This window comes from Lathyrus oleraceus, chromosome 5 (assembly GCF_024323335.1).
Source record: "Lathyrus oleraceus cultivar Zhongwan6 chromosome 5, CAAS_Psat_ZW6_1.0, whole genome shotgun sequence".
Classification (NCBI taxonomy): domain Eukaryota; kingdom Viridiplantae; phylum Streptophyta; class Magnoliopsida; order Fabales; family Fabaceae; genus Lathyrus; species Lathyrus oleraceus.
The window spans coordinates 614,327,242-614,350,195 of NC_066583.1; the positions used below are offsets into that span (position 1 = coordinate 614,327,242).

The 22,954-nt window shown below is 34.4% G+C and overlaps 2 protein-coding genes across 9 annotated transcripts; both read right to left on the reverse strand.

Annotated features, from left to right (window-relative positions):
• Nucleotides 1-5,004: 5,004 nt before the first annotated feature.
• LOC127087066 (receptor-like serine/threonine-protein kinase NCRK) lies at nt 5,005-10,508 on the reverse strand. Of its 8 annotated transcripts, none has more exons than XM_051027914.1 (12): nt 10,028-10,508; nt 9,382-9,632; nt 8,981-9,073; nt 8,533-8,619; nt 8,078-8,188; nt 7,831-7,935; nt 7,418-7,696; nt 7,071-7,312; nt 6,642-6,938; nt 6,237-6,470; nt 5,693-5,923; nt 5,005-5,490 (listed from the first exon to the last, which is right to left on the reverse strand). In XM_051027914.1, exons 4-12 carry the CDS (start codon nt 8,600-8,602, stop codon nt 5,230-5,232), a joined length of 1,830 nt encoding a protein of 609 aa, XP_050883871.1. In that variant the 5' UTR covers nt 8,603-8,619; nt 8,981-9,073; nt 9,382-9,632; nt 10,028-10,508; the 3' UTR covers nt 5,005-5,229. The 8 variants fall into 8 exon arrangements, with proteins under 8 accessions (XP_050883871.1, XP_050883873.1, XP_050883875.1 ...); XM_051027916.1 differs by lacking the exon at nt 10,028-10,508 and adding an exon at nt 9,819-9,945; XM_051027918.1 differs by lacking the exon at nt 8,533-8,619 and having other exon boundaries at nt 10,028-10,501.
• Nucleotides 10,509-11,005: 497 nt separating this feature from the next.
• On the reverse strand, nt 11,006-15,054 carry LOC127087068 (E3 ubiquitin-protein ligase WAV3). The gene is made up of 2 exons (XM_051027922.1): nt 14,734-15,054; nt 11,006-13,101 (listed from the first exon to the last, which is right to left on the reverse strand). Exons 1-2 carry the CDS (start codon nt 14,947-14,949, stop codon nt 11,227-11,229), a joined length of 2,091 nt encoding a protein of 696 aa, XP_050883879.1. The 5' UTR covers nt 14,950-15,054; the 3' UTR covers nt 11,006-11,226.
• Between the last annotated feature and the right edge of the window lie 7,900 nt (nt 15,055-22,954).

Genomic DNA, 22,954 nt, shown 5'->3' on the forward strand with positions numbered 1-22,954 from the left:
AGTCTTGGTTGGGGAAATGCTTTTCTATGAAGGACCTAGATGAAGCAACCTATAAATTAGGAATCAGAATCTATAGAGATAGATCACAAAATGCTTGGCCTAAGTCAGAGTACATAGACAAAGTCCTGAGACGCTTTAATATGAATGGTTCCAATGGTCATGTGTTTTGCTTAAATGGTGGCGCTGTGAGCTAGAAAAGTTCAAAGCAAGATACAATTGCTGATTCTACAATCGAGGCCGAGTATATTGCTGCCTCAAGTGCAGCAAAGGAAGCTGTTTGGATCAAAAGTTCATTAGTGAACTTGGCATAGTCCCTAGCATTGTGGATCCCATTGGTATCTATTGTGATAACAATGGTGCTATCGCACAAGCTAGGGAACCTAGATCTCACCAACGATCCAAACACATACTTAGGCGTTATCACCTCATTCGAGAGATAATAGATAGAGGAGATGTGAAAATATGTAGAGTACCTACACTTGACAATATTGCTGACCCACTGACAAAGCCTCTTGCGCAACAGAAGCATGATGGCCATACTAGATTAATGGGCATTAGGGGTATGCCTGATTGGCTCTAGTGCTAGTGGGAGATTGTCGGTGTAAGCCCTAGAGGCCAATACTTTTGGTACTTGTATCGAATTATTTATTAATAATAAAAGGCATTTTCTTTATTATGTTTGATTAATAAAGTCCCTAGAATAGATAGTCCGTTTAATGTATCAAGTGTGACTTGATCATGAGAGCACATTAAACATAGGGACATTATTCTTAAAGTATTTGTAGTCGAGCTTTATTGTGAAGTGGGATAACATTAAAGCATTAAGACTATTATGTTTGTAGATTGATGATCACATCTCATGGATCATGGATAAAGAGTTACCAAGTCTTAAACATAGGTATGAATATTAAGAGTAATATTTATACCGGATTGACCCGCTATGAGAATACTATATAGAAAGTTATGCAAAGTGTCATAAGTTATTCTCATGGTGATAATGGTGTATGTCACTCTTCGACCTGAAACCACTATGGACCCTAGATGTAGAGTCGAGTGCTTTGTTGTTGATCCAACTTTGTCCGTAATTGGATAACCATAAAGACAGTTGATGGGTACTCCACAAAGCATGCTGAGGGACATGAGTGTCCTAGATGGAATTTGACCATCCTGCGTAACAGGATAAATATCTATGGGCCCAATATTGAACTGGACAAGGATGACACGGTCTATACCTTGTGTTCAATATAGACATAAGGGCAAAGGGGTAATTATACACATAATTATTATCACAGGAGGTTTTGTCAGATCACATGATATTTTCGTGTCTTGGGTAGCAGTGATGTGTTGCTAGATACCGCTCACTGTTTATTATGTTAAATGTGTGATTTAATATAATTGCCAACGTCACGAAAACCTACAGGGTCACACACAAAGGACGGATTGATGAGAAATAGAGTAACTAAGGAACACCGTAAGATACGGTGCACTTAAGTGGAGGACGAAATATGGTAAGGTACCAAATACTTAAGTGATTTTGGCATATTATGAGATATGGGCCAAAATACACTTAAGTGGGCTTTTTAGCTTGAAGCCCACACAAGTGGTTCTATAAATAGAACCCTTGGGCAGAAGCATTGTCACTCAGACTAACACTCAAGTGAAGACTTGGAATTTCGTTTCCCTCTCTCTCTCACTCAAAGCCTTCATTCGTAGCAGCTAGCACTGAGATTGAAGGAATCCGTTCGTGTGGACTGAGTAGAGACGTTGTCATCGTTCAATGTTCGTGATCGCCACAAGAGGTAACGATTCTATCACTGATCACGCCCATTCGTAAGGATCACTAAATGGAGAAATTTTTAAATTCCGCTGCGCCATGGATGTCAATTCTCCTTCAGGGTCATCCAAGAAGGTGGGGGCAGTGTTATCCATAGCTTCCACTATCTTCCCTAGGGATTCGATGCTTGGCATTTTCTGGTTTCTTGGATGAAAGAGTGGTCAATCAATGGGCTCACTGTGTTGTTCAATTGGGATAATACGGCGACACGAGTATTTTCTTCTCGTGGCACATGAGCAATTTCAAATTCTTTGAATCTCAGAAGCTTCTTGGTATCTATGTTGAGGTAACACTGCAATAACAGGTCTTTGTCTTGGGTTTCCTCACCCCACCCCTTATTTGAGATACGACCAATTAGGAGACTGTTCGCAGCTTGATGCATTTGGCCTCTGTTTCTTAGACTAGTGTTATCCTTGCAATGACTACTTCATAATCAACTTGGTTATTGGTGGTCAAGAACTTGAACCTCAATGAAACTTCCACCACAAGCCCATAATTGGTTTCGATAATCATGTCAACATCACTTCCTTCGCTATTAAGCTATTCGTCTGAGAATATCACCCAAGTATGATCTGGCTCTGGAGGTACGGGGGTCTTTTCGGCCAAGAAGTTGGAGAATAGTTTAGCCTTCAATGCCTTTCTTGCTTCAAAATATTTTGAACCCCCGACAATTATATGGCCTGCTTCGTCAAACGCTCGACCAAGTCGGTCCGGTGAAGCACATATTTTAAGGGTAAATCCATACGGACGATCTTGGAATGTGCGAAGAAGTACCTTCTGAGCTTTCGTGATGTTGTAAATAACACCAAGGCCAATTTCTCAATCTTCAGGTACCGCATCTCTGCCCCCGCGAGGGCCTTTGATATGAAGTACGCTGAACTCTAGCTAAAGTCTGACTCTCTTATTAGGACGGTACTCATAGCTTCCTCTGGGATTGCCACAAATAGGTATAATGTTTTCCTAAAATTGGTTGGGTGAGTACTAGGGGTATAACCAGGGTTTTCTTCAAGTACTCAAATATATCTTTGAAGTCAATTGTCCATTTGAAATTTTCCTTCTTTCTCAACATCATGTAGAAAGGCAAAGCGTTCTGAGCAAATTTCAAAGGAGTTATCGCTTTTCCTCTCTCTGCTTTCGGCAGGGATCTGATTTTGGATCGAAGATGATTTGCTCGTAGAATTTTGTAGGAATCTGAAGTCGATTCTCACAGACGACGTCATTGTTTCATCCTGGAACCATAAATAGTTGAAGTGGATGATGAAAAATCTTGAACTGGTGGTGTTGATCTCGAATACGGTGGTGTAGGATGGACTTGCAAGGTTAACACTCCAACGCCCAAATTAGTTCAAGATTCAAGGTGATTGTAATAGAAAATGTAAATAAAAAAGTTTACCTTGCATTTCGTAATCATTAATTTTATACCTTGGATCATGTGGAGTGGATTTGAATTGATTTAGGCCTTAACCATTTTGACCTTTTGCTGACCCAAAACAATATTGAATATTGAGATACTTGAAAATAACTTCTGGAAAAGGGTTATTTTCAAAAAGACCAATGATAAAAATGTGACAATATTCACTAATGCATATTGCATAGGATCTTTTACGGATAGAAAGTCAACTTCAACTTCAAGTTATTGCACATATGTATGAGAAGTAAAAAAACAAGGAATGGTTACTATAATTGGTATTAAAGTTGAGTTTACAGCAATGGCCAAAGGAAACGTGAATTCTTAGAGTTTTGAATGAATTCAAGGAATGGTTACTATAATTGGTATTAAAGTTGAGTTTACAGCAATGGCAGAAACGTGAATTCTTAGAGTTTTGAATGAATTCATGATAGTGATAGAATTCACATTGAAGTTATATTGTGACACTAAAGCCGCTATAAATATAGCTTACAATCTTATTTAATATAATTGATTGTCATTTCATCAAAGAAAAGATAGATTATAATATTCTCTGTTTCGCTTATTCCTTCCAATCAACATAGTCCTTCCAATCAACATACATACAGGGGATATTTTAACTAAGAATTTAACAAGAACAACATTTAAATATTTTATCACCAAATTGGACATTATTGATATCTATACACAATACTATTTTTTTTTCTTTTTTTTTATATTATTTTATTTTTACCTTATATATCTCCTAAAATTACTATAAAAGAGCCCCTTTATTCATAATAATCAATCACAAAATTATTTTCAATAGACTATATGAATGAAAAAACGCCGCCTATATTTCTTACTACATAAAATATCAATAAAAAAAATTTAAAGAATTAATCCAAAAAATGGTCACATAATTTTAAATATAAACACATATGCCTTCTTTACAATTTTCCCATATTTATCTCTTAATCTAATGAGAGATCTACTTAATTTCTTGTTTATTTTATTTCTTCTCACTTTTTCATCTGATCAAATACAACCATAAGGTAGAAAGTGAAAGCCACAGAATTTGTGTATAAGCCACAACCAAATCATTTTCTTAATAGAATAACATAAGTTACATGCATCAAATGATTAACTTTCCTATGACAAATGATCAAGGTTACATCTACATACAAACAAGTAATAAGTATTATTGATGCATAGAAAAGTATGTTATTTAACAACTATTTTTCTCCAGTTTCTCCAGTTTGACAGAAGAATGCAGAAAGCATTAGAGAGGAGGAGGAGGAGGCCCCAGTTCGTAAATAGGAGGAAAGCAGCAACTTAATAGACCACAGCAGCATAGAAACCATAAGCTGGAAGACATAAAATCAAAAGAACAAAGACATGTCAATTAATTTCGTTGTTTCGTCACGTACCTAAAACATGGTTAAAAAAGTACATATGTACTTGCAGAATTCAAACACAAAGAAGCACCTTACCAAGAATCCAAGAATCCTCCGATAGGGGGAGCAGGACCTAACAACGGTGTACTCGAAGGAGGAGGAGGAGGGGGAGGAGGAGGATCCATCGTCACCTACTTACAACGGTTGCTTCTACATTTCTACTAAATAAATATGTAAAAGTTCAATAACTTCCTTTCCACAAGTCAAATTTTCATCTACCATTCAAACTCAACTAACATATAAACCTTGTAACTCAAACAATAAAATGGTAGTACTCACTAGTTTTTCTTAGGATACAGAATGTAGTAGATATACAATTCCATGTGTGATGTATCTATCTGTAAATATATTTGCAAATTTACAATGCTTTTTTACATGTATCGCATCCGATTCTTTTCCAAATAAACTAGAGCCGGAATCATGTATGTTTTTTTTTTTCTGTACAAGTAGAACAAACAACCTGTTTATCTAAAACAGTAACACTATAAAAATCAGTATAGTAACGTGGCTTGTAGTAGTACTGATGCATAATGAAAGGTGTATGTATGTTATCAAGGGAAATTGATGTTTGTCATGCAAAATGACTCTAACCGAGGCTCTGATAGGTCTACCATGTCTTCTTCTGATGCGTGCCAACTCTCACCTTTTGAAGTCGAGAGGATCAAACTCTTCATATACTCGGTTGAAATTGTATCTACATTTTTATCTTCGTTTTCAACACGAAGATTGTAGTCAGTACCACGTGGCATTGAATTATGAGGTGGAAATCTTCTCCATGAAGCTTGTCTTGGCTTCTCTGCATCCTCTGGTTCCTTTATATCACAAGAAAAAGGTGACGATATGGCGTTAATACGAACTTAGTACACGTAGTTTTGAAAGATTTGTATAGGAACGAGTGAAGTCATTTGATCGAAACTAGAATACTAAGGATTTGTATAGGAATGAATGAAGTCATTTGATCGAAACTAGAATACTGTAGTTAATAACGAAGGACACCACGGCGAATGTGCTCACCTGAAAAAGACACAATTGAATGTATCTTCTTCTTCTAGATCTGGTTCGGGTAATACTTGATAGAATTAGAACAACTTCACTCATAGTTGGTCTTTTATCAGGATCCAACAGTAAGCATTCCTTTGCTAGGTTTGCCATTATATGCACTTCATCTTCTGGGAAGTTTCCTTTCAATTGTGGATCGGCCAACTCTGTCATTACTCGCCTACTATCCCGTAAGCGAGGAGTAGCCTAAAACAAAACAAGTTAGGCAAAGCTATTTCAGTATAATAAGTGTCCGTAATTTATCTCTTGGTAAAAACTCATTAAACAAGCTATATGCAATGTTTAAAATAAGGTAGGTAACCAACATATTCATCTTAATTCAGGATAAGTTGATTTCTAGGTAGCACTGACACTTCAAGTTGAAGGGGTGTCCGAGTGTCAGACACTTGTATGACAGTGACATATTTCTCATAGGTGGTTAGATTTAATCATCTACTTTTCATATTAACGTTAGTGTCTACATGTCTGTGTCAGTATTTCATAAGTTGATTTACAATACCCATACGACAAGGCTTTCTTCTTTGCCTGCAGATCTAAGGATTGGTTGGCGACCAGTGATAAGCTCAAGAAGAACTACGCCAAAACTGAAGACATCAGACTCAATAGAGGCTCTCCCAACAATTGCATACTCAGGTGCAAAATAGCCAAATGTCCCTTTCATTCTTTCTGAAGAATCCGAACAACTACGGAGGTCATCAGATCTCAAGTCTTTAGCCAGACCGAGATCAGTTATCTGCAAATTGATCAATTAAAAAGTTTGTGTGAGGAAACTTCTGCATATTTGCATAAGGATTTTGACGGTGCAGATTACAAAACACATTAAAACTACTAAAAGTTTAAATTTGTTGATTTTTATGTGTATCCATTTACATTAGAATTAGAATATCGAACAATCAAGACTCACTTTTGCTTGCAAATTTTTATCAAGAAGAATGTTTGTTGATTTGACATCTCTGTGAAGAATTCTTGGAGCAGCTGCCTCATGAAGATACTCCAAGCCCCTTGCAGCCCCTAATGCAATTGTAACACGAGTAGACCAATCCATATTTTTTCCGAAATTTCCATCTAAACGGTCCCTCAAATTTCCGTTACTCATGTAGTCAAACACTAGTAATCTCTGAACATTTTTTCCTTTTAACTCTGAGCAGTATCCAATCAATGGCACCAGATGACAATGATGAAGTCTAGACAATAGTTCAATCTGAACAGACAAAAAATTTGTTAGCCAAAATGAATGATATAAAAAGAGAAGATAATCCGGGCTCGTTTTTTTATCTAGATACTAAGGGACATTAACCATAGATAACTGAATATTGTTAAGAATAGGTGCAACCTCTGTGAAAAACTCGGTGTCTGCTTCAGGTCCTACTTGAACTTTAAGTCGCTTGACTGCCACATTACTGCCATTTTTCAGTCGACCATGGTATACATAACTACTTCCACCTAATCCAATAATATTCGAAGCTGAAAAGTTTTCAGTGGCATTTTCCAGTTCAGCAAATGAGAATTGAATAATATTTCCATGAAATGTTTCTCTTTGACTCCCAAGCAAAATAGATGCTTTTTGAAAGCATTCTAAAGAAGGAAAAAAAACAGAAAAAAGGGTATAAAACTCAACAGCTTATACCAAATACCTTTTAACTAACAAATCACAGATAGTGAACTCAAAGGCCATCTTACTTGTAATATGACTAATAGGAGAATTCATAACGCCTTTTGTTTCTGGCACAAAAGAAGTTTTCCGACTAATGAAGTTGCTAGTATTAATATAACCTGTTTCCTTATCTGATGATGAGTTCATTGGTGATTGAATAGGATGATGCCTCTTCCTTCGACGAACATAACATACAAATAAGGCAAGAAATGCAACAGTTGTGCATGTAATAGACATTACTAAAATGATTATTACAATTTTGCTTGAAATGCGTGTCTTTGAACCTAATGACATCTTAGCAGTTCCTGCAGGACACTCAAAATCTAAAAATTAACTTCTTCACAATAAAAAGTTATTTAGAATGAAAAATACCAGTTTTCGGGAAGCGACAAATAGTGAACTTTACAGATGGAAGAAAAAGGGAAAGAAGGAAAGATACCCCAGATGCAATTGCAGGCAATAAAGCAATTAGGATTATGCCTATCTGTTGCCACTTCAGGAAACCCATTTGTATCACATATACATGTCCATATGGATGCACTCTCTTCAGCATGTACATGAAATAATTAATAAATAAAAAGTAGCAAACACAACAGTATTCAAAATGTGATCACAGTATTCACCTAAAAATGGCGATCACGTGGAAGTGGCAAATTTATCAGCACAAAAAATAATTACTGGTATACCTGAATGGCAATCACATGACTTGGAACAATTTGCAATATTGTATCTTCGGTTCCCTCGGAAAGAACATTTACATTCCCACTTGTTTGGACCAGTATCAGAAGGTTCATATGCTGATAAAAACAAGCAAAAAGTGAAAAAATTCGGAGTATTTTTTATGGTTAATTTGGATTATACATGTGACTGAGGAGAAACATGTATACCAGAACTGTATGGACTTAAAACTACTAAAACAACATCATACAATGACCACTGTAAAGAGCCAAATTGGATAAGCTTTTCTGTATGCACGGAAAAAATATATATATGAAATGAATCTTGCGATAAATCAAAATCTGTTATATAGGTTTTTCCCTTTTAGCTAGCAGGCGTCTAAAGATCAGTAATACACAGGGTATCTTGCATATGAAAGTTGAAAAAACCGAATACCAAATGAATTAACAATGGTGGTACTAACCACAAAATGATTGCTGAAACCATAGGAAGCTAATAATAAGAGCAACAGAAACTTTGAGTTGATGCTTCATTTATTCTGACCCATACACTACAAGTAAAAGAAAGAAGAGGAAAATTTAGCTCTACATAAATCTAAGGGAAACAATTTTCCTACGTCGCGAAATCTTTTAGGCGATTCTTCGAAACAAATTCACGAGCAGATAGATGACAAGTACCATGCATGCAGATATGTCAGAGAGAAAGAGACTTGACATATTAAGAGCTTCAGTATGTTTTAAGTATGAATAAACAAGAGCACACAAGTTTCGATATTTAAAATAAATACTACCAATCCACATTTAATGAGCTCTTTAACATGATGCCGAAAAAAAACTCAACGTATCCTTATCTTGTAGTAAAGACCGTAGATTAATATTGTCAAAAAATAAAAGAAGAGGCATATGGTGAACCTGTTAAAGGGGAGAGTAAGCCTTCAAATTCTCTTCGATCCAATCATCATTTTTTTAAACAATATATGAACCAGCCAAAAGCACAAAGAAAAACTGCAATCAAGTTATCAAGAATTAGTGGTAGCACCCTCAAGTTTCAGTTTCTATATATGAACTAGCTAAAAGCACAGAAAAATGCTAGTAATTTCATACTGAATAAGGAGATAGGAACTCTTTTCTGTCTGACCACAACTTTGTGACTTGTGAATGTAAAAAAGGAAATAGGATAAGAAGGAAGAAATGAATGTTTAACCTATAAATACTGAATGGAATGGACCCTTAAACTAACACCAATTCATAAGTAATAGTGTCATGAGATTAGAGTTTAAACATTAAAGGTTCAATAGAAGGAAATCACGTACATTCAAATTCTTCAACGGTTGGTCACATTAGACAATAAATATAGGTAATGAGCTGGTAGAAGTGAAGAACTTCCTTTACGGACTGGTTGACAATTAGCTTCCATATAATCCAAAGCATGGGAATGGAAGAATGAAATTAACAACTACCAAAAGAACACATCTTTGTTTCCCTCTGTAAACTCTCGACAATGAGGAGTTTCACTGAAAGTGTCGACAAATGCTAGAAATTCGAAGTTGTTTTAGCAGAAGTACTGAAAATTATAAGAGAGCAGAATGATTAGCATCTCTTAGAAAGCAAAAGCAAAAGCAAATTTTGTTTTGCTAACTGTTTTCCTTGTTTTGGAAAGAAGTATTAAGAAACTAGTTTATTTAACTGAAGTGAAATATAGCAGAAAAACAGTGAAAATTTAAAGTAATGGGAGGGAAGTCATCTTCACCATCTTGCATGTTTTAATCGCGTACACATAACAAACCCTTTCATTCTCTTTCACAAAATGAAAGTAAAATCCGAATTCCCTAAACATCAATGTTAGTTAACAGATAAGAAAATAATTTGAAGAACTAGAATGGCTAAACTCTATATAACAGGTAATATCTTTTAAAACCTTAACCACACCAAAGAGGAAATGATCATTCAAGTTATCACCTTTCTGAAAGCAGACACTTGGCTTGCTGAAAAGGGACCTTTAACACCTTCAAGATAAGTCAAATCAGCAGTAGGTTGAGTTCTTTTGCTTTTTTGTCAATTACAAAAAATACCCTGCATACTTGCTGACAAGTTCAGATTCTAGGTGCAGCAGCAAGAATTAAAAATTGAAAATATGAGGAACTTTCCAGTGAAGTGTGTGTAAAATGATAGGGAAACAAGAGGAGCGATTCGAAGAATTTCTGGTCTCAAACCCAGTGGATACTGTGCTCAAAGTCCACTGACCCAAAAGGAACAAAAGGAGATGCTAAAATAGTAAATTGTGCAATGATAACTATGTTTAATCTCGTATAGTATTTGCCAGTACTAACCCCATAAAATGCTATAGCAGTATAGCAGATGGCAGAATAGCCGCTATTGCAAAGATTAAAAACCAGTCAATAAAACTTAAATAAAGAAGAATAGAACATAACTGAACTAAAAATAGACTATTGAAATAAAACCCAAATAAAGAAGAAAACATAATTGAACTAAAAAATAGGAAGATAAGAATGATTGTTTGCGAACAACATAACATTACTCTTAAAAGGATTCAGATTGAAATTTATTATCTTAAAAAATGAATTTGCATAATTTATCCCCGAAATTCTAACAGAAGGTGCAAGATCGGACATGATAGTGGTTTAGAGCCACAATTAACGGCCGCTAGTTGATAACGGCAAGCATGAAAAAGTGTAGCACCAAACACTACCACCGCAATGCTATTCTGCTTTAGCAACTATTATTGACAACATAGAATAATAAGTGTGTCAATAGCAATGCCATACACTATAAGATATGACAACAGCAATCATGCCATGTTAAAATGAACATTTTGATATCATTGTATCGAATTAGAACCCAGAACTGCATTCTATATTGAATCAACTAATAAAAGTACATACATTAATGTATGCTGTTGGAACAAACAAAATCACCTGAAACAAAAGAGTATTGTATTTGTAAAACCAGCAAACACCAAGGTACATAGTTAACAAAAGGAAGAGCACCACTAATGAAAAAGAATCAGAAGAATATCTCGTAGAGCATTTACAATTTAGAATGCCTAAAATAATTTCCTTTCCTTCCTACTATCTATCTAACTTTAAAATTAGGATAAAAGAGAACTAGATCTCTACAGAACAGAAAAATTCCCATTATTATTTTCTTTGCTTCCTGCCATTGAAGGATTTTGTAGGCCGTAGAATATTTTCAGATTGTGGAGTCCCAACAAGAAAGGTTTGGGAACGTGTAACCATGTCAGCCATGACAGAAGTTTGGTAGTCTGTGGAATCACCTCTTGCAGTTGCTCTTTGCCCTAAATGACAGCTCATCCCTGATAATACATAAGCTCTTCCAGATTGTTCATAAATATGCTGATTTGCCATTCTCTCCTGCATCTCTTTTAGTTCAGCAGAAAGAGAAACACATAATGGATCTCCGGCTTGAGCAGAAAGAGTTTCAGATAATTCCCTGTGACATGTTTCAAGGACAGAAATAGCCGTAGCCAAATCACCGCATTCTGCTTTGACTCTAGCCTCAGCCATTGCCTCAGCGGCATTTAGTCTATTTCTTTGCCTATCTACTTCTATTGATACAACTGGATCTCTAGCCTCATTAGGTCTCTGAATCTTCACTTCACTTGTTGCATCCAAACCCTCCACTTTTGTGATGGGGTTACTATAGAGACATGTAACGGTCAACAATGACATCTCATCACTAGATTCCTCAACTGGAACATTGAGTGTCACTAAAAAGTCTCTTTCTTCTTCAGCATACAAATCTCCTACCTTTATAGAAGCCATTCCTGCATTGTTAGTCAATGTACTTTGATAACTTCCTGTTTTTACCGAGTTAAGTTGCAAACGAGACTGAGCACACCGAACTTCTACATGTAGGTCTTGAACCACTACACTCAATAGTCCCCCAATACACTGAGCGAACGCATCCTGAATCACTTCCTCAGCTTCAATAAAGGAAAATGTGCCTCCAGAAATCTCAGAGATGGAATGCATCAAAGTAGCATCATGATCAACACCAAAACCAAATGCATGCACTGGTATGTTCAAACCTTCACCATTACAACGATGAATGGAATTCGGGACAAGTGACTGATAACCTTCTCCACTACGAGTCGGGAGACAAATATTATGGGTATCTTGTCCATCAGTTAGTAACATGATACCGCACACTGGATTCTTCCATCGACGGTCAACAAATACCTTGACCCCTTTCTCCAATCCTGCAGCAATATCTGTACCACCAGTTGGAGCTAAAGTGCTAACTACGCGCAATGCCTGCTGGCGTCCAGCATCAGTCATCCGTCGTAGAGGGAAAATGCGGCGGGCTGTTGAGGCGAACACAATGATAGAAAGACGGTCTGAGGAACTTAGATTCTGTATGACAAAACTCATAGCTTGTTTTAGCAACGCAATCTTTGAACCTGTCATGCTACCACTTATGTCAAGAACTGTGACAAGATCAACGGGAGCACGAGAGGTCTCAACTGAAGATTCAACATAGCTCCTGTCACTGTTGTGAAGATGAGGGGGAGCCTTAAGGTGAACCAATACAGTAAAGTTTTCATGAGAGTCTGATTTTGAAACAGCTGAAACTTCAGGATATGTTGTGATCTCCATTGTATTTTCAATGCTATGATCCACATCATTGACATGGTGAGTAACTGAAGTTTGTCGATCCAAGATTTCATCATCGTCATCAAAGATAGCTGGTTCCGTTATATTATAACGTGGCGAACTCTGCCGAACTGTACCATTTTGTCGTGAGGAAGAAAGTCTCCGTAGTATACCTGACCAAGTGTCACCTCTAGGTTGAGAGGCGTCAAGGGAGACATTAGATGCAGCATTCTGAAAAGGAACTTCTTTCCATTTTGCTCTGCATACAGGGCAAATCTGATTCCCATGTCTCACATTAGATGTGATGCATTGGAAATGGAAAGAGTGAGAACATTCTGCAGTAAAAATGGCCTGCCCCTGCCCTGGTTTCATTGCGTTCAAGCATATTGCACACACTCCCTGCAAATGTAAAAGAAGAAAATGTGAGGAAAATAAAATCCAGAGTGCTAACGTTAAGGACAACTGATTAACAGATATGTAAAATTTATCAAGAAGCTTCTTCCTTGTAGAATTTAGCCAAAATCGTACATGGTTTGTAAGCACAAACCAAGATGGAATTAAAAAAAAAAGAACTGTGTTTATATCACTTAAAGCACTGTTTAAAACCTTATTGAACAATGCTTAGTTGAACCCAATGATGTCATCTAGCTCGTACAGCATTACTTGGAATGTAATTTAGACAACAATGCTATATGTAACTAAAGCTTAATGGCCGGTCATAATTGAAAAAGGGGGCAATCTTATTCAGTAAACAAGCATCATATAAAACACAATAATTTTAATTTAAGATTAAAAAATAGTTTCTTAAATCAATTTAAGTATTGACTATTTTTAAGTAATGTTTAATATGTCAAATATTACATATATGTTATCAGTCTGTTTTCAAAATCCATGAAGGTGGACAATTAAGTATACATAGATAAATACAAAAGTCACTATTAGATTATTTTGTCTAAAACTGACCCCCCTCTTGTCTTGACGTAGGTCCACCACAAAAACCAGTGCATAAAAAGATGAAATAGAATTCTATCTTTACCAAAAACGCCAATCACTACTTACATACCTAATTACGCCCACTAGAGGATTCCCTGACAAATCTACTAGTACAACTTAAGCATTAAGTTATTCAAAAAAAGAAAAAGTCAACGTTAGATGGTCATACACATTGAGGACATAAAGGAAAAACTGACAACAATCAGCCCACAATTTTTAGAAAAGTAAATGTGATACGCAACTCCAACATTAATTGTACCTCTGAAACTTTCGATAAATTAGATAAATATATTATAAATAAATAAAAATATCATCAAACGAAGGCAAAATCAAAGATGATTCCTTCATTTACACTCATAATTCATTCCAAATACCCAAATCCACAAGTTTACTCCATCCCAACCTAATCCCTCTAGTATTACATTTCCTCGCAGTTCATTCTATTCAACTCTTGATTACATTTATACATCAAAAATTACATAACCACATATCAAATTCCAAACTTTTTCATTATTGCAGCTGGAATTTTCATAATCAAGGGTTAACTTAAGAGGTGTTTTCACTTAGCAATTACCCAAAAAGCATAAACAGTAGATGAAAAAGCAGAATGAAACAGAACCCATTTAACTGTAAAGTACAAAAAGTGGAGAAAAACCTTCTCAAAAAGAAAAAACAAATGCAATGCAATTTCAACCACTTTTTTCCCATAAGCTGAACCATACAGTAATGGCGATGAAAGTGACATTTCCACCACCGCCATAAAACGAATAATAAACCAACACAACAAAAACATCACATCACACTACTACACCCAAGTTGAAAACAACATTACAAAAGTAAAAATTAACCCGTGATTACAATTTCACAACCTAATAAATCAATAATCATGCGCATTTAGTCATTAATTCGCCATTATCTTCTTAATAATACCAGATTATAAAAATAAAAAATAAAATTAACCTAAGTAGTGAAAACCTTGAATGAGAAAAATTGATGAATCTGAAGCGAAGATATTCTATGAATTGTGAAAATGCAAACCTTATTGGAGAAGGAGGATGATGAGGATGTGGAAACACGGAGACCGGAGGAGGAGGGAGTCGGAGTGGAAGGACGGTGAACGGAAAGATCGCCGGAATTAGAAACACGGCCGGAAAAGTTAGTTAGAGAAGGAGAAGGATGATCCGTTGTTTTAGGAAGATGAATGCATGAGTTGAAGCCGAGAGCGAGTTTGAGTTTTCGCCATTTGGAATCCATCTTTGATCGGAAAAGGGTTCAGAAAACGACAACGCTTATGAAGAGAGAGAGAGAAGAGAAAAGAAAAGAGAGAGAGAGGTAGATGAGTGGTTATGGAGTATTAATACTTGTCTAATCCTAAAGTTTTTATGTTAATTAATTAATAATAATGATTATTATGATAATTAGTTAAACTAATTGTTGGTTTCATGGTTAGAATTACTAGGGTAAGATTGCATTACATCTCAAAGTTTGTTTTCATACAGCTCAAAGATTTTAGGCAAGTTTTTTTATTTACAATAATAGGAATTAATTGGTTTAAAACAAAAAAGTAACCAATTTAAACAAATTGATCTCAACGCTCGAGTAGAAGCTTTGTTTATTCACATAAAATTAAATTTTACTATATAACTATTTTATTTATTTATTTAATACTTATTTTTAGGGATTAATTATTATGCACTGTCAATCTAAAAAGATTTACACTGTCGATTTATCATCCTCACCCATTTGCATTATTTTATAGGTTTTTAAAATAAAAGTCAAACTTATTTTAATATCCAACGTCTAAAATTAACTGACGGTGTAAAAGGATTTTACACTGTCAGTGTATTTCAATTAAATCCTACTTTTTATATTTTTTATTGAGATTAATTATTTATGCACCGTCAATATAAAACGTTTTACACTGTCAATGCATCACAATCATCCGTCTGTATTATTTTTTAAATGTTTAAAATAAAAGTCAAATCTTTTAAATAAATTAGTGGTTGTGATTAACTGACAGTGTAAAAAATCTTTACACAATTAAACTCTTTTTTATTTAGTTCAAAACATTTAATATAATTTTGTATTGAATATAAAGAGTTCAATTTAGTTAGAGGTGACAAAACGGATCGTCCGTCCAGTCATAAGTCCGTCAAAAAAGAGACGTAACGGGCAAGTTTGCAAGTGAAACTGGACTTAAAGATCTAGTGTGTTCGGCCAAAATGGTGGCCTATTTATTTAATTATTTACTTTTTTTAATAAATTAATAGATTTATTTTTTATATTTTAATTAAATTTTTTATTTATTTTTTAGCACAATTTTTTATAAAGCATTTGTTCAATAAATTTTAATTTAAAAAATATTGCATATATTCGCAAATAAATGTATAAAATATAATCATCAATAAGTATTTCAAAATTATAGTTCAAATATTAACTTTTAATCAACCAAAATAAATATTTTGAGTGCTCATAATTAGATCGGTTGGTTGGCGGGTCAATCCGCTTCTTTTTTAGGCAAATTTAAAGCGGGGCAGACTGAGCGGGTAGACGAGCACAAAATCTCAACCCAATCCGCTATTTTCTAGCGGATACACGGACCGACCCGACGAACAACGGTCACCCTTAAATTTAGTTATACTTAAATATTTTTCTTAAATTTTTAAAGTAATTTTTTTAATAAAGTATTGGGAAGGAATGTTAAAATTAAAAAACTTTAGCAAAAACTATAATAAAGAATAAAATTGTAAGTAGTAGAAAGATTTTTCTTTTGCTTATGAATAATTGTTTTGTTTAATTATCTTAGTCTCTCAATTGGCGCTAATTTTTAACAAAAGTCTATTTAAAAACCTTAGCATTTCTAAAAGACTTCAATCTCGGGATAATAAGGTTTTGGTTTGTAAAAATAGTGGTTGATTGATAAGTTAGCTGATAATTTATAATTTATATTGATGGTTGATGACTGATAACTTATACTTTATATTTGATGGTTGATGACTTATAGCTGATAAGTTAATTAAAGTATTCGGTAAAATTGACAGTTCGATTAGTTGATAAATTAAAATGATATAAAAGACATTTAATATGTAATTGTTTTATTTTAAATTAAAATAAATTATAAAGTGTAGTAAAATAAGTTATAAGCTCGTAATGAAAAGATTGTTACCAAACAAGTCTTTTATTGTCATACGAGTTTATAAGCTATAAGTTATAAGTTATAAAAAGATCTTGTCAAATAGTGTCTAAATACATTAGTTTGGGTGGTAGGGTTTTCTTTTTTAATTATATTTTTATTTTCTTTATCTTTTTCCTTAAATTGCTTGTTAAAGTTTGGAAGAATTTGATAAATCTCTAAGGTCAATTCTACGGAGAGGAATCATAGACAATTATAAGATTTATTATGTGCATATATAGGAAGTTTGTAAGCCTAAGAGTGAAGAAGGTTTAAGATTTAGGGATCTGTCTTTGGTTAATTTATCGCTTCTAGATAAATAGAAGCAACATACGAGCAACTATTGATTGGTTTGTGGATGGTATACCCAAGAAGATGGGTGATGGCATTTTCACGTTCTTCTTGGATGACTTCTGGATTTGTTGGATAGAATATGAATGTAGAATGGTCTAGAATGGGGTTGAATAGACTTTTCTCCAAAAATCAAACTTCAAAATCATAGTTTTAAAAAAATCAGGGCATCGGATTTTTTACAAAAGATGTGTTAGGATTGATTTCACGCCTTACTCATAATATCATAAAATATAATGAATGTGAGAGATGAAGATTCTAAACAACCAATTAGTCAATTAACCTAATTCAATTTATATGATATGTTTAAATTGAATCTTATTAATCGAACAACCAATATAACATTACAAGTTTAACTATTAAGAATATTTGGATAACTGAATCTATCACATGTCTACGCTTAGACATAAATATGTATAAGCTATTAAAAACATATCCACATATGATTCTAGAAAAGCGATAAAACCTAAGATCATATAAACTTATACAGGAATTTGAAAGAGATAAGGAAAGAGAAATTGTGTTTCAACTTTATGTTGGTTCAATCGTCCTCGCTAGCACATAGTTCAGTCTCCAATGGTAAAAATTGAAAAATTGTTGGTTCTTCCACTAATTTATAAATTAATACAAATATTTTAATACAATGGACAATCAAGACAACACTGAACACTTCAAGTTAAAATTCTAAGCAATCACAGTTCTAAATCTAGATTTCCCTTCTGTTGTAAGAAGCACACTAAAAACTACCAAATTTTCAAGATCTTCACTCAATCTTGAGCAACTCACCTTCTAGAACCAAAGTTTGTTCCAATATTCTGTCTGCATCATCCTTTACTCAATCCCTTCAAAACTCCCTTGTTTGAGCCTTGTTCTACTACAGGATCTTAGAAACTCTGAAACTTCGTCTACAACAGTCTTCACTCGACCATGCCAAATTTTCCTTATAGAATAAAATAATTTTTTCTTTGCTAGAAGTCACTCTTCGAATACTATAATCACAAAATTAGTCTTTAATTTGAAACACACTAAAAACTTTACAAAAAACATTAAATTCACTAATCTACCTTACAACTACCACTCACACTTAAATTTGAGGAACCAAAACAATGGGGGTTTTGGCTAAACATTGGCAATTGGTTATCAGAAGAATCTCACACAACTCTTGAATTCACAAAATCAGCACTCTATGAAGTTTTTATTTAAGCTTGACTTGGGAGAGAAGAGATGAGGTGTTTATGAAAGAAAGAACACCTTTGGTTTTTCTAGGATTATGAAAATAATGAATGTTGCATTATAGAGAGAAAAGGAAAAATTAATATATGCTTTAGAGATTGGGCACAAAATAGGTGAAAAACTAACAATATGATTCGAGTCAATACCCAATCTTGTGATTTGAAACATATGAAAGAGTAACTTAAGTCAAGATGATAAAATATGGGTTCGAATTGTTTGATTCAAATCATGATTTGAATCATGTGATTCAATTCAAGCAACTACCTGATTCAAATAAAAAACCTAAAGGTGATTTGCAACAAAAAATATCATTAACGTATTATTCGGTCAACCATAATTGTGATTCGCATCAAAGTGTATTTGATTTGAATCATGCAAAATCTTGATCTGCAACAAATTCCAAATTTTACTTTTACTCTTAATTCAAATCAACCAAAATTGTGATTTGAATCAAGCTTTAAAAAAGACCTTGTTGTAAGGCTTTTAACTTATAACTTATGTCATAAATTGTTGACTTTGGCTTTGGATAAATTGCTTAGAAAAAATATTGTAAAAAGTTTAATCTTAAGAGTGAATTAGGGATACTTGAGAGGTACATTTACTGCGATAAAATGATAAAACGATAAATCAAAAATATCTAAAATGTGACAAAAACATCAAAACACAGAAATTTCGTTATTATTGATAAAGTAATTCCAAAATTGTCATGTTGAGGGAGTTTTTCACTAGGGAGCATTGAATATTGTGAGACTTCTTCTCTAGAGCAACACCTTTGTGAGAGACACACAACATATTCACCCAAAACCTTAAGGTGATAGGTAGATGGGTTCTCTCACTTATAAATGCTCAAATCTCCATATTTCCAACCAATATGAGACTATTATCCACGCTACTCACATTTACTACATTCTTAACACTCCCCCTCAAGTGTGAGTCCACAATGCTCCCCTTAAGTGGAAGTTCTTCTTACTTCCACAAACTCTTGTACCGCACTGAACGTTTCTTACACATCACCTATATGGCGTTGTTGGCACTCTTCAACAGAACGTTTCTTGCTCACCATCCTTGTGGCACCGCTGACTTTCGATACAAGTAAGTCAATCCCTTTCTCTAACCAAAGACTTATGATACCATGTGTTGGGGGAGTTTTTCACTAGAGAGCACTGAACATTATCAAACTTCTTCTTTAGAGAAACACCTTTATGAGAGACATACCACATATTCATCCAAAACTTAAGATGATAGATGGATGGATTCTCTCACTTATGAATGTTCAAGTCTCCATATTTTCAACCAATGTGAGAGTATTACCCACACTACTCACATTTGCTACATTCTCAGCATGTCATTCCCCCTATTGTAGTTCTCTTCCCAAGGATTTAATAAGTTTTGATTCAATATGTCATACCCCAAAATTTGCCTGTTAATTTTTATGATAAATTGATTCATGCATGGCATTCATTTCACATTTGCATTCATTCATTAGCATACATTCTCATATAAATTATAAATTTTAATTTATTTATTATGTGATACAGATATAAAAAATAATAATAATTTTGGTTATCTGTATGATGTAAATAAATTTTATATATATAAATAAAATAGTTTTAATTTAATGATAAATAAAAATAGATTTGAATTTTAATTGTATAATTAAAATTTTAAATTAATTTTATTTGTTAAAGCTCATTAAATTATAATAACTATTTTTTATAATTTAGTGACTCATGTTCCATTTATTCATTATTTATAAATAGTATTTATTTAGTAATTCACGTTTTTTACTTAATAAAATTTATTTATAAGAGTAACATTTTTTTAAAAGCCCATAAATTATAAAATAATTTTGGTTGATATAAGTAAGAATAATTTTGATTTTTTTTAAATGATGAAAGTAAAAATAGAAATAGGTTTAAATTTTAATTCAATTTTGTAACTAAAATTTAAATTAATTTTTATTTGTTAAAAGTCATTTAAATTATTCATTATTTATAATAATATTTGTATTTAATAAATATCTAGTAAGGTTAAACCCTAACTCTCCTAAAGTATAGGAAGGGATCCAAATATTTAGCAAGGTTAAACCCTAACTCTCCTAAAGTATAGGAAGGGATCCAAATATTTAGCAAGGTTAAACCCTAAAGTATAGGAAGGGATCCAAATATTTAGCAAGGTTAAACCCTAATCCACACCATTATAAATACTTCATATGGCTGCAGCGAGAGGGGGGAGACGGAAAAAGAGGAGAGATACAGCAGAAGAAGATACACAAGGCAAGGCAGAAGCAAGAAGATTCACGGGCAGGGAAAAGAGAAGCAACCATAAAGCACTCATAGCCTGAATAAGAACAACACACATACAGTGAGCAAGCTAGAAGAATCAAATCCCCAGTAAGTGTTCATTATGGAATTTGCATCTAACATGATTACCTTGCAATACTCCTTAATTCATACATGAATAATATTGGTTTAATATATATATATATATTGAGATGATGTATGTCATACGGTGAACTAACTTTGTGTGTTTTTGCTTTGGAAAGCAAATGTCGCGGATAGCAAGAGTCGCCACCGACTTTTCTTTCATCCAATAAGGAAAGGTGGAAAAGAACAGGAAAGACCTTAATTAGATTTTGGGTTCGGAAGGTACATTATACAAAGGGAAGGTGTTAGCACCCTTTGTATCCATGGTTATCCATGGGCTCTTAATTGCTGGATCACTTATGTTATTTTTCTTGTCTGAAAAAGTGTTTGTGAACGGCTTAGAAAATGTTTTGAAAAGAGAGTTTAACTTTGTAATGATTCTTGCATGAATGTATACAAAGTATTTATCTCGTTTAATTTTGAAAGCGGTTTGGAAAAATATAACTTGGTAATGATTCTAGTATGAATGTATACCAAGTGGTGATTTTCTAGTAGATGTTTTGCAAAGTGTGATGTATGAAAAATGTTTTAGGTTGTGAGTCAGCAATTAAGAGTTATACCTACCCAAGGTCTTTATGGGTATTTCCTATCCTTAGGAGGGTAAAACTGTCCTTACTATTGGGAAGTAAGTAGTTTTATCCTTTGGATGTAAAGGGACATCGTAGGGTCATCGATTGGTCATTGAAGGCAACATTTGTAAGGATACCTTAGCATTCGAAGGGACGATCATCATTTAACCGTAGGCTACATCGAAGGGTCATCGAGGGACAAAGATCGTATATTCGTAGGCAACATCCGAGGGACTATAATTTATCTTATAGGGACATGATGATTTAACCGAAGGGTCTTTGCTAAGTGTATCCCTACATTCGCGGGACATGACCATAATACCGTAATACCGTAAGGCAACAAAGAGAGGTCCAAGATCACATATTCAAAGGCAATATTTTATAGTCAATTAGGTAATTAGGATGAATCTCCACATTAAAATCAATTAGATAATTAGGATGAATCTCCACATTAAAATCAATTAAGTAATTAGGACGAATCTCCACAAGGGTATCCCACAAATAAAGTGGAACACCTAGCAAGCTACCTTTTCCTGGAGTATGTGAACCCTTACAAAATTCAGCAAACAGGTCAGAATACCAAATCAGGGTGCAATCGAGAATTGCACCAAACCAAAGGAACATAGCGGTAGGAATGTCAGGCAAAATAACACATGGTTAGAATAAAACAGATCCGATAAGCATAGAACATAACAGAAAAATCGGCGACTATCACGTTCGCTCCTGCCTCGCCTAGCGAAGGCTTAGCGAATGCTCGCTACATGCTCGCTTAGCGATGTGCTAGCGAGCGGCTGCGGGTTCTGGTTTTAATAACAGTGCAATTCCAGAAAGCTCCACACCCTATGGCATCCATCACAGAAGTTACATGGTTAAATGTTCAAGATATTCATACATACTTAAATTCACATGCAAAACTTAAGATATTTTTATAAATTCAATCATAATGCCATATGCAAATTAAGAACATAAAGCGGTAATAGTAATGCAAACCTGTTTGCAATTGAATTGCAACCTTGAATTGGCAAGTCACTCTTAGGGTTGGCGCCGGATTGAGTTGGGCGGAGATAACCTTGGTGCAGATGAGTTTCCTTCAGGGTTTCCTTTAGGGTTGCTCTGAATTCTCTTGGTTAGTCTCCAGGGTTTGCTGTGTTGCTTCTGTTAGGGTTTCCTTGCTAGGGTTTCTGTCCGTCTGCCTCTGTCTCCCCCGTTTGTGAATGAAGCTCTGCTATTTATAATGATTTTTGTGACCTGATGGGCTCAGAATGAAGCCCAGAATTTTCTGGTATTCGCAAGCTTCACTAGGCGAGTGGTGCAGCGAAGGATTCGCTAGGCGAAGGATTTTGCTCGCCTAGCGAGCAAGCCAGTTTAGGCCATTTTCTGGATTTGGCCACCTGTATGCTGAGTCTTTGTTCCCTTAAGATCAATGTCTTGAAAAATAAGTCGGAGTGCCTTAAAAAATGCCTTGTAATATTAATGGGCAATTTTTGGGGTATGACAGCTGCCCCTGT

Excerpts from the sequence above, each read along its gene's own strand:
- LOC127087066 (XM_051027914.1), bottom strand. The coding sequence starts at position 8,602 with ATGAAGCATCAACTCAAAGTTTCTGTTGCTCTTATTATTAGCTTCCTA. Across the intron at positions 7,936-8,077 it reads GTCATGTGATTGCCATTCAG|AGAGTGCATCCATATGGACA; the intron begins GTATACCAGTAA and ends TACATGCTGAAG. Across the intron at positions 5,924-6,236 it reads AAGAAAGCCTTGTCGTATGG|GCTACTCCTCGCTTACGGGA; the intron begins GTATTGTAAATC and ends GTTTTGTTTTAG.
- LOC127087068 (XM_051027922.1), bottom strand. The coding sequence starts at position 14,949 with ATGGATTCCAAATGGCGAAAACTCAAACTCGCTCTCGGCTTCAACTCA. Across the intron at positions 13,102-14,733 it reads CATCCTCCTTCTCCAATAAG|GGAGTGTGTGCAATATGCTT; the intron begins GTTTGCATTTTC and ends TTACATTTGCAG.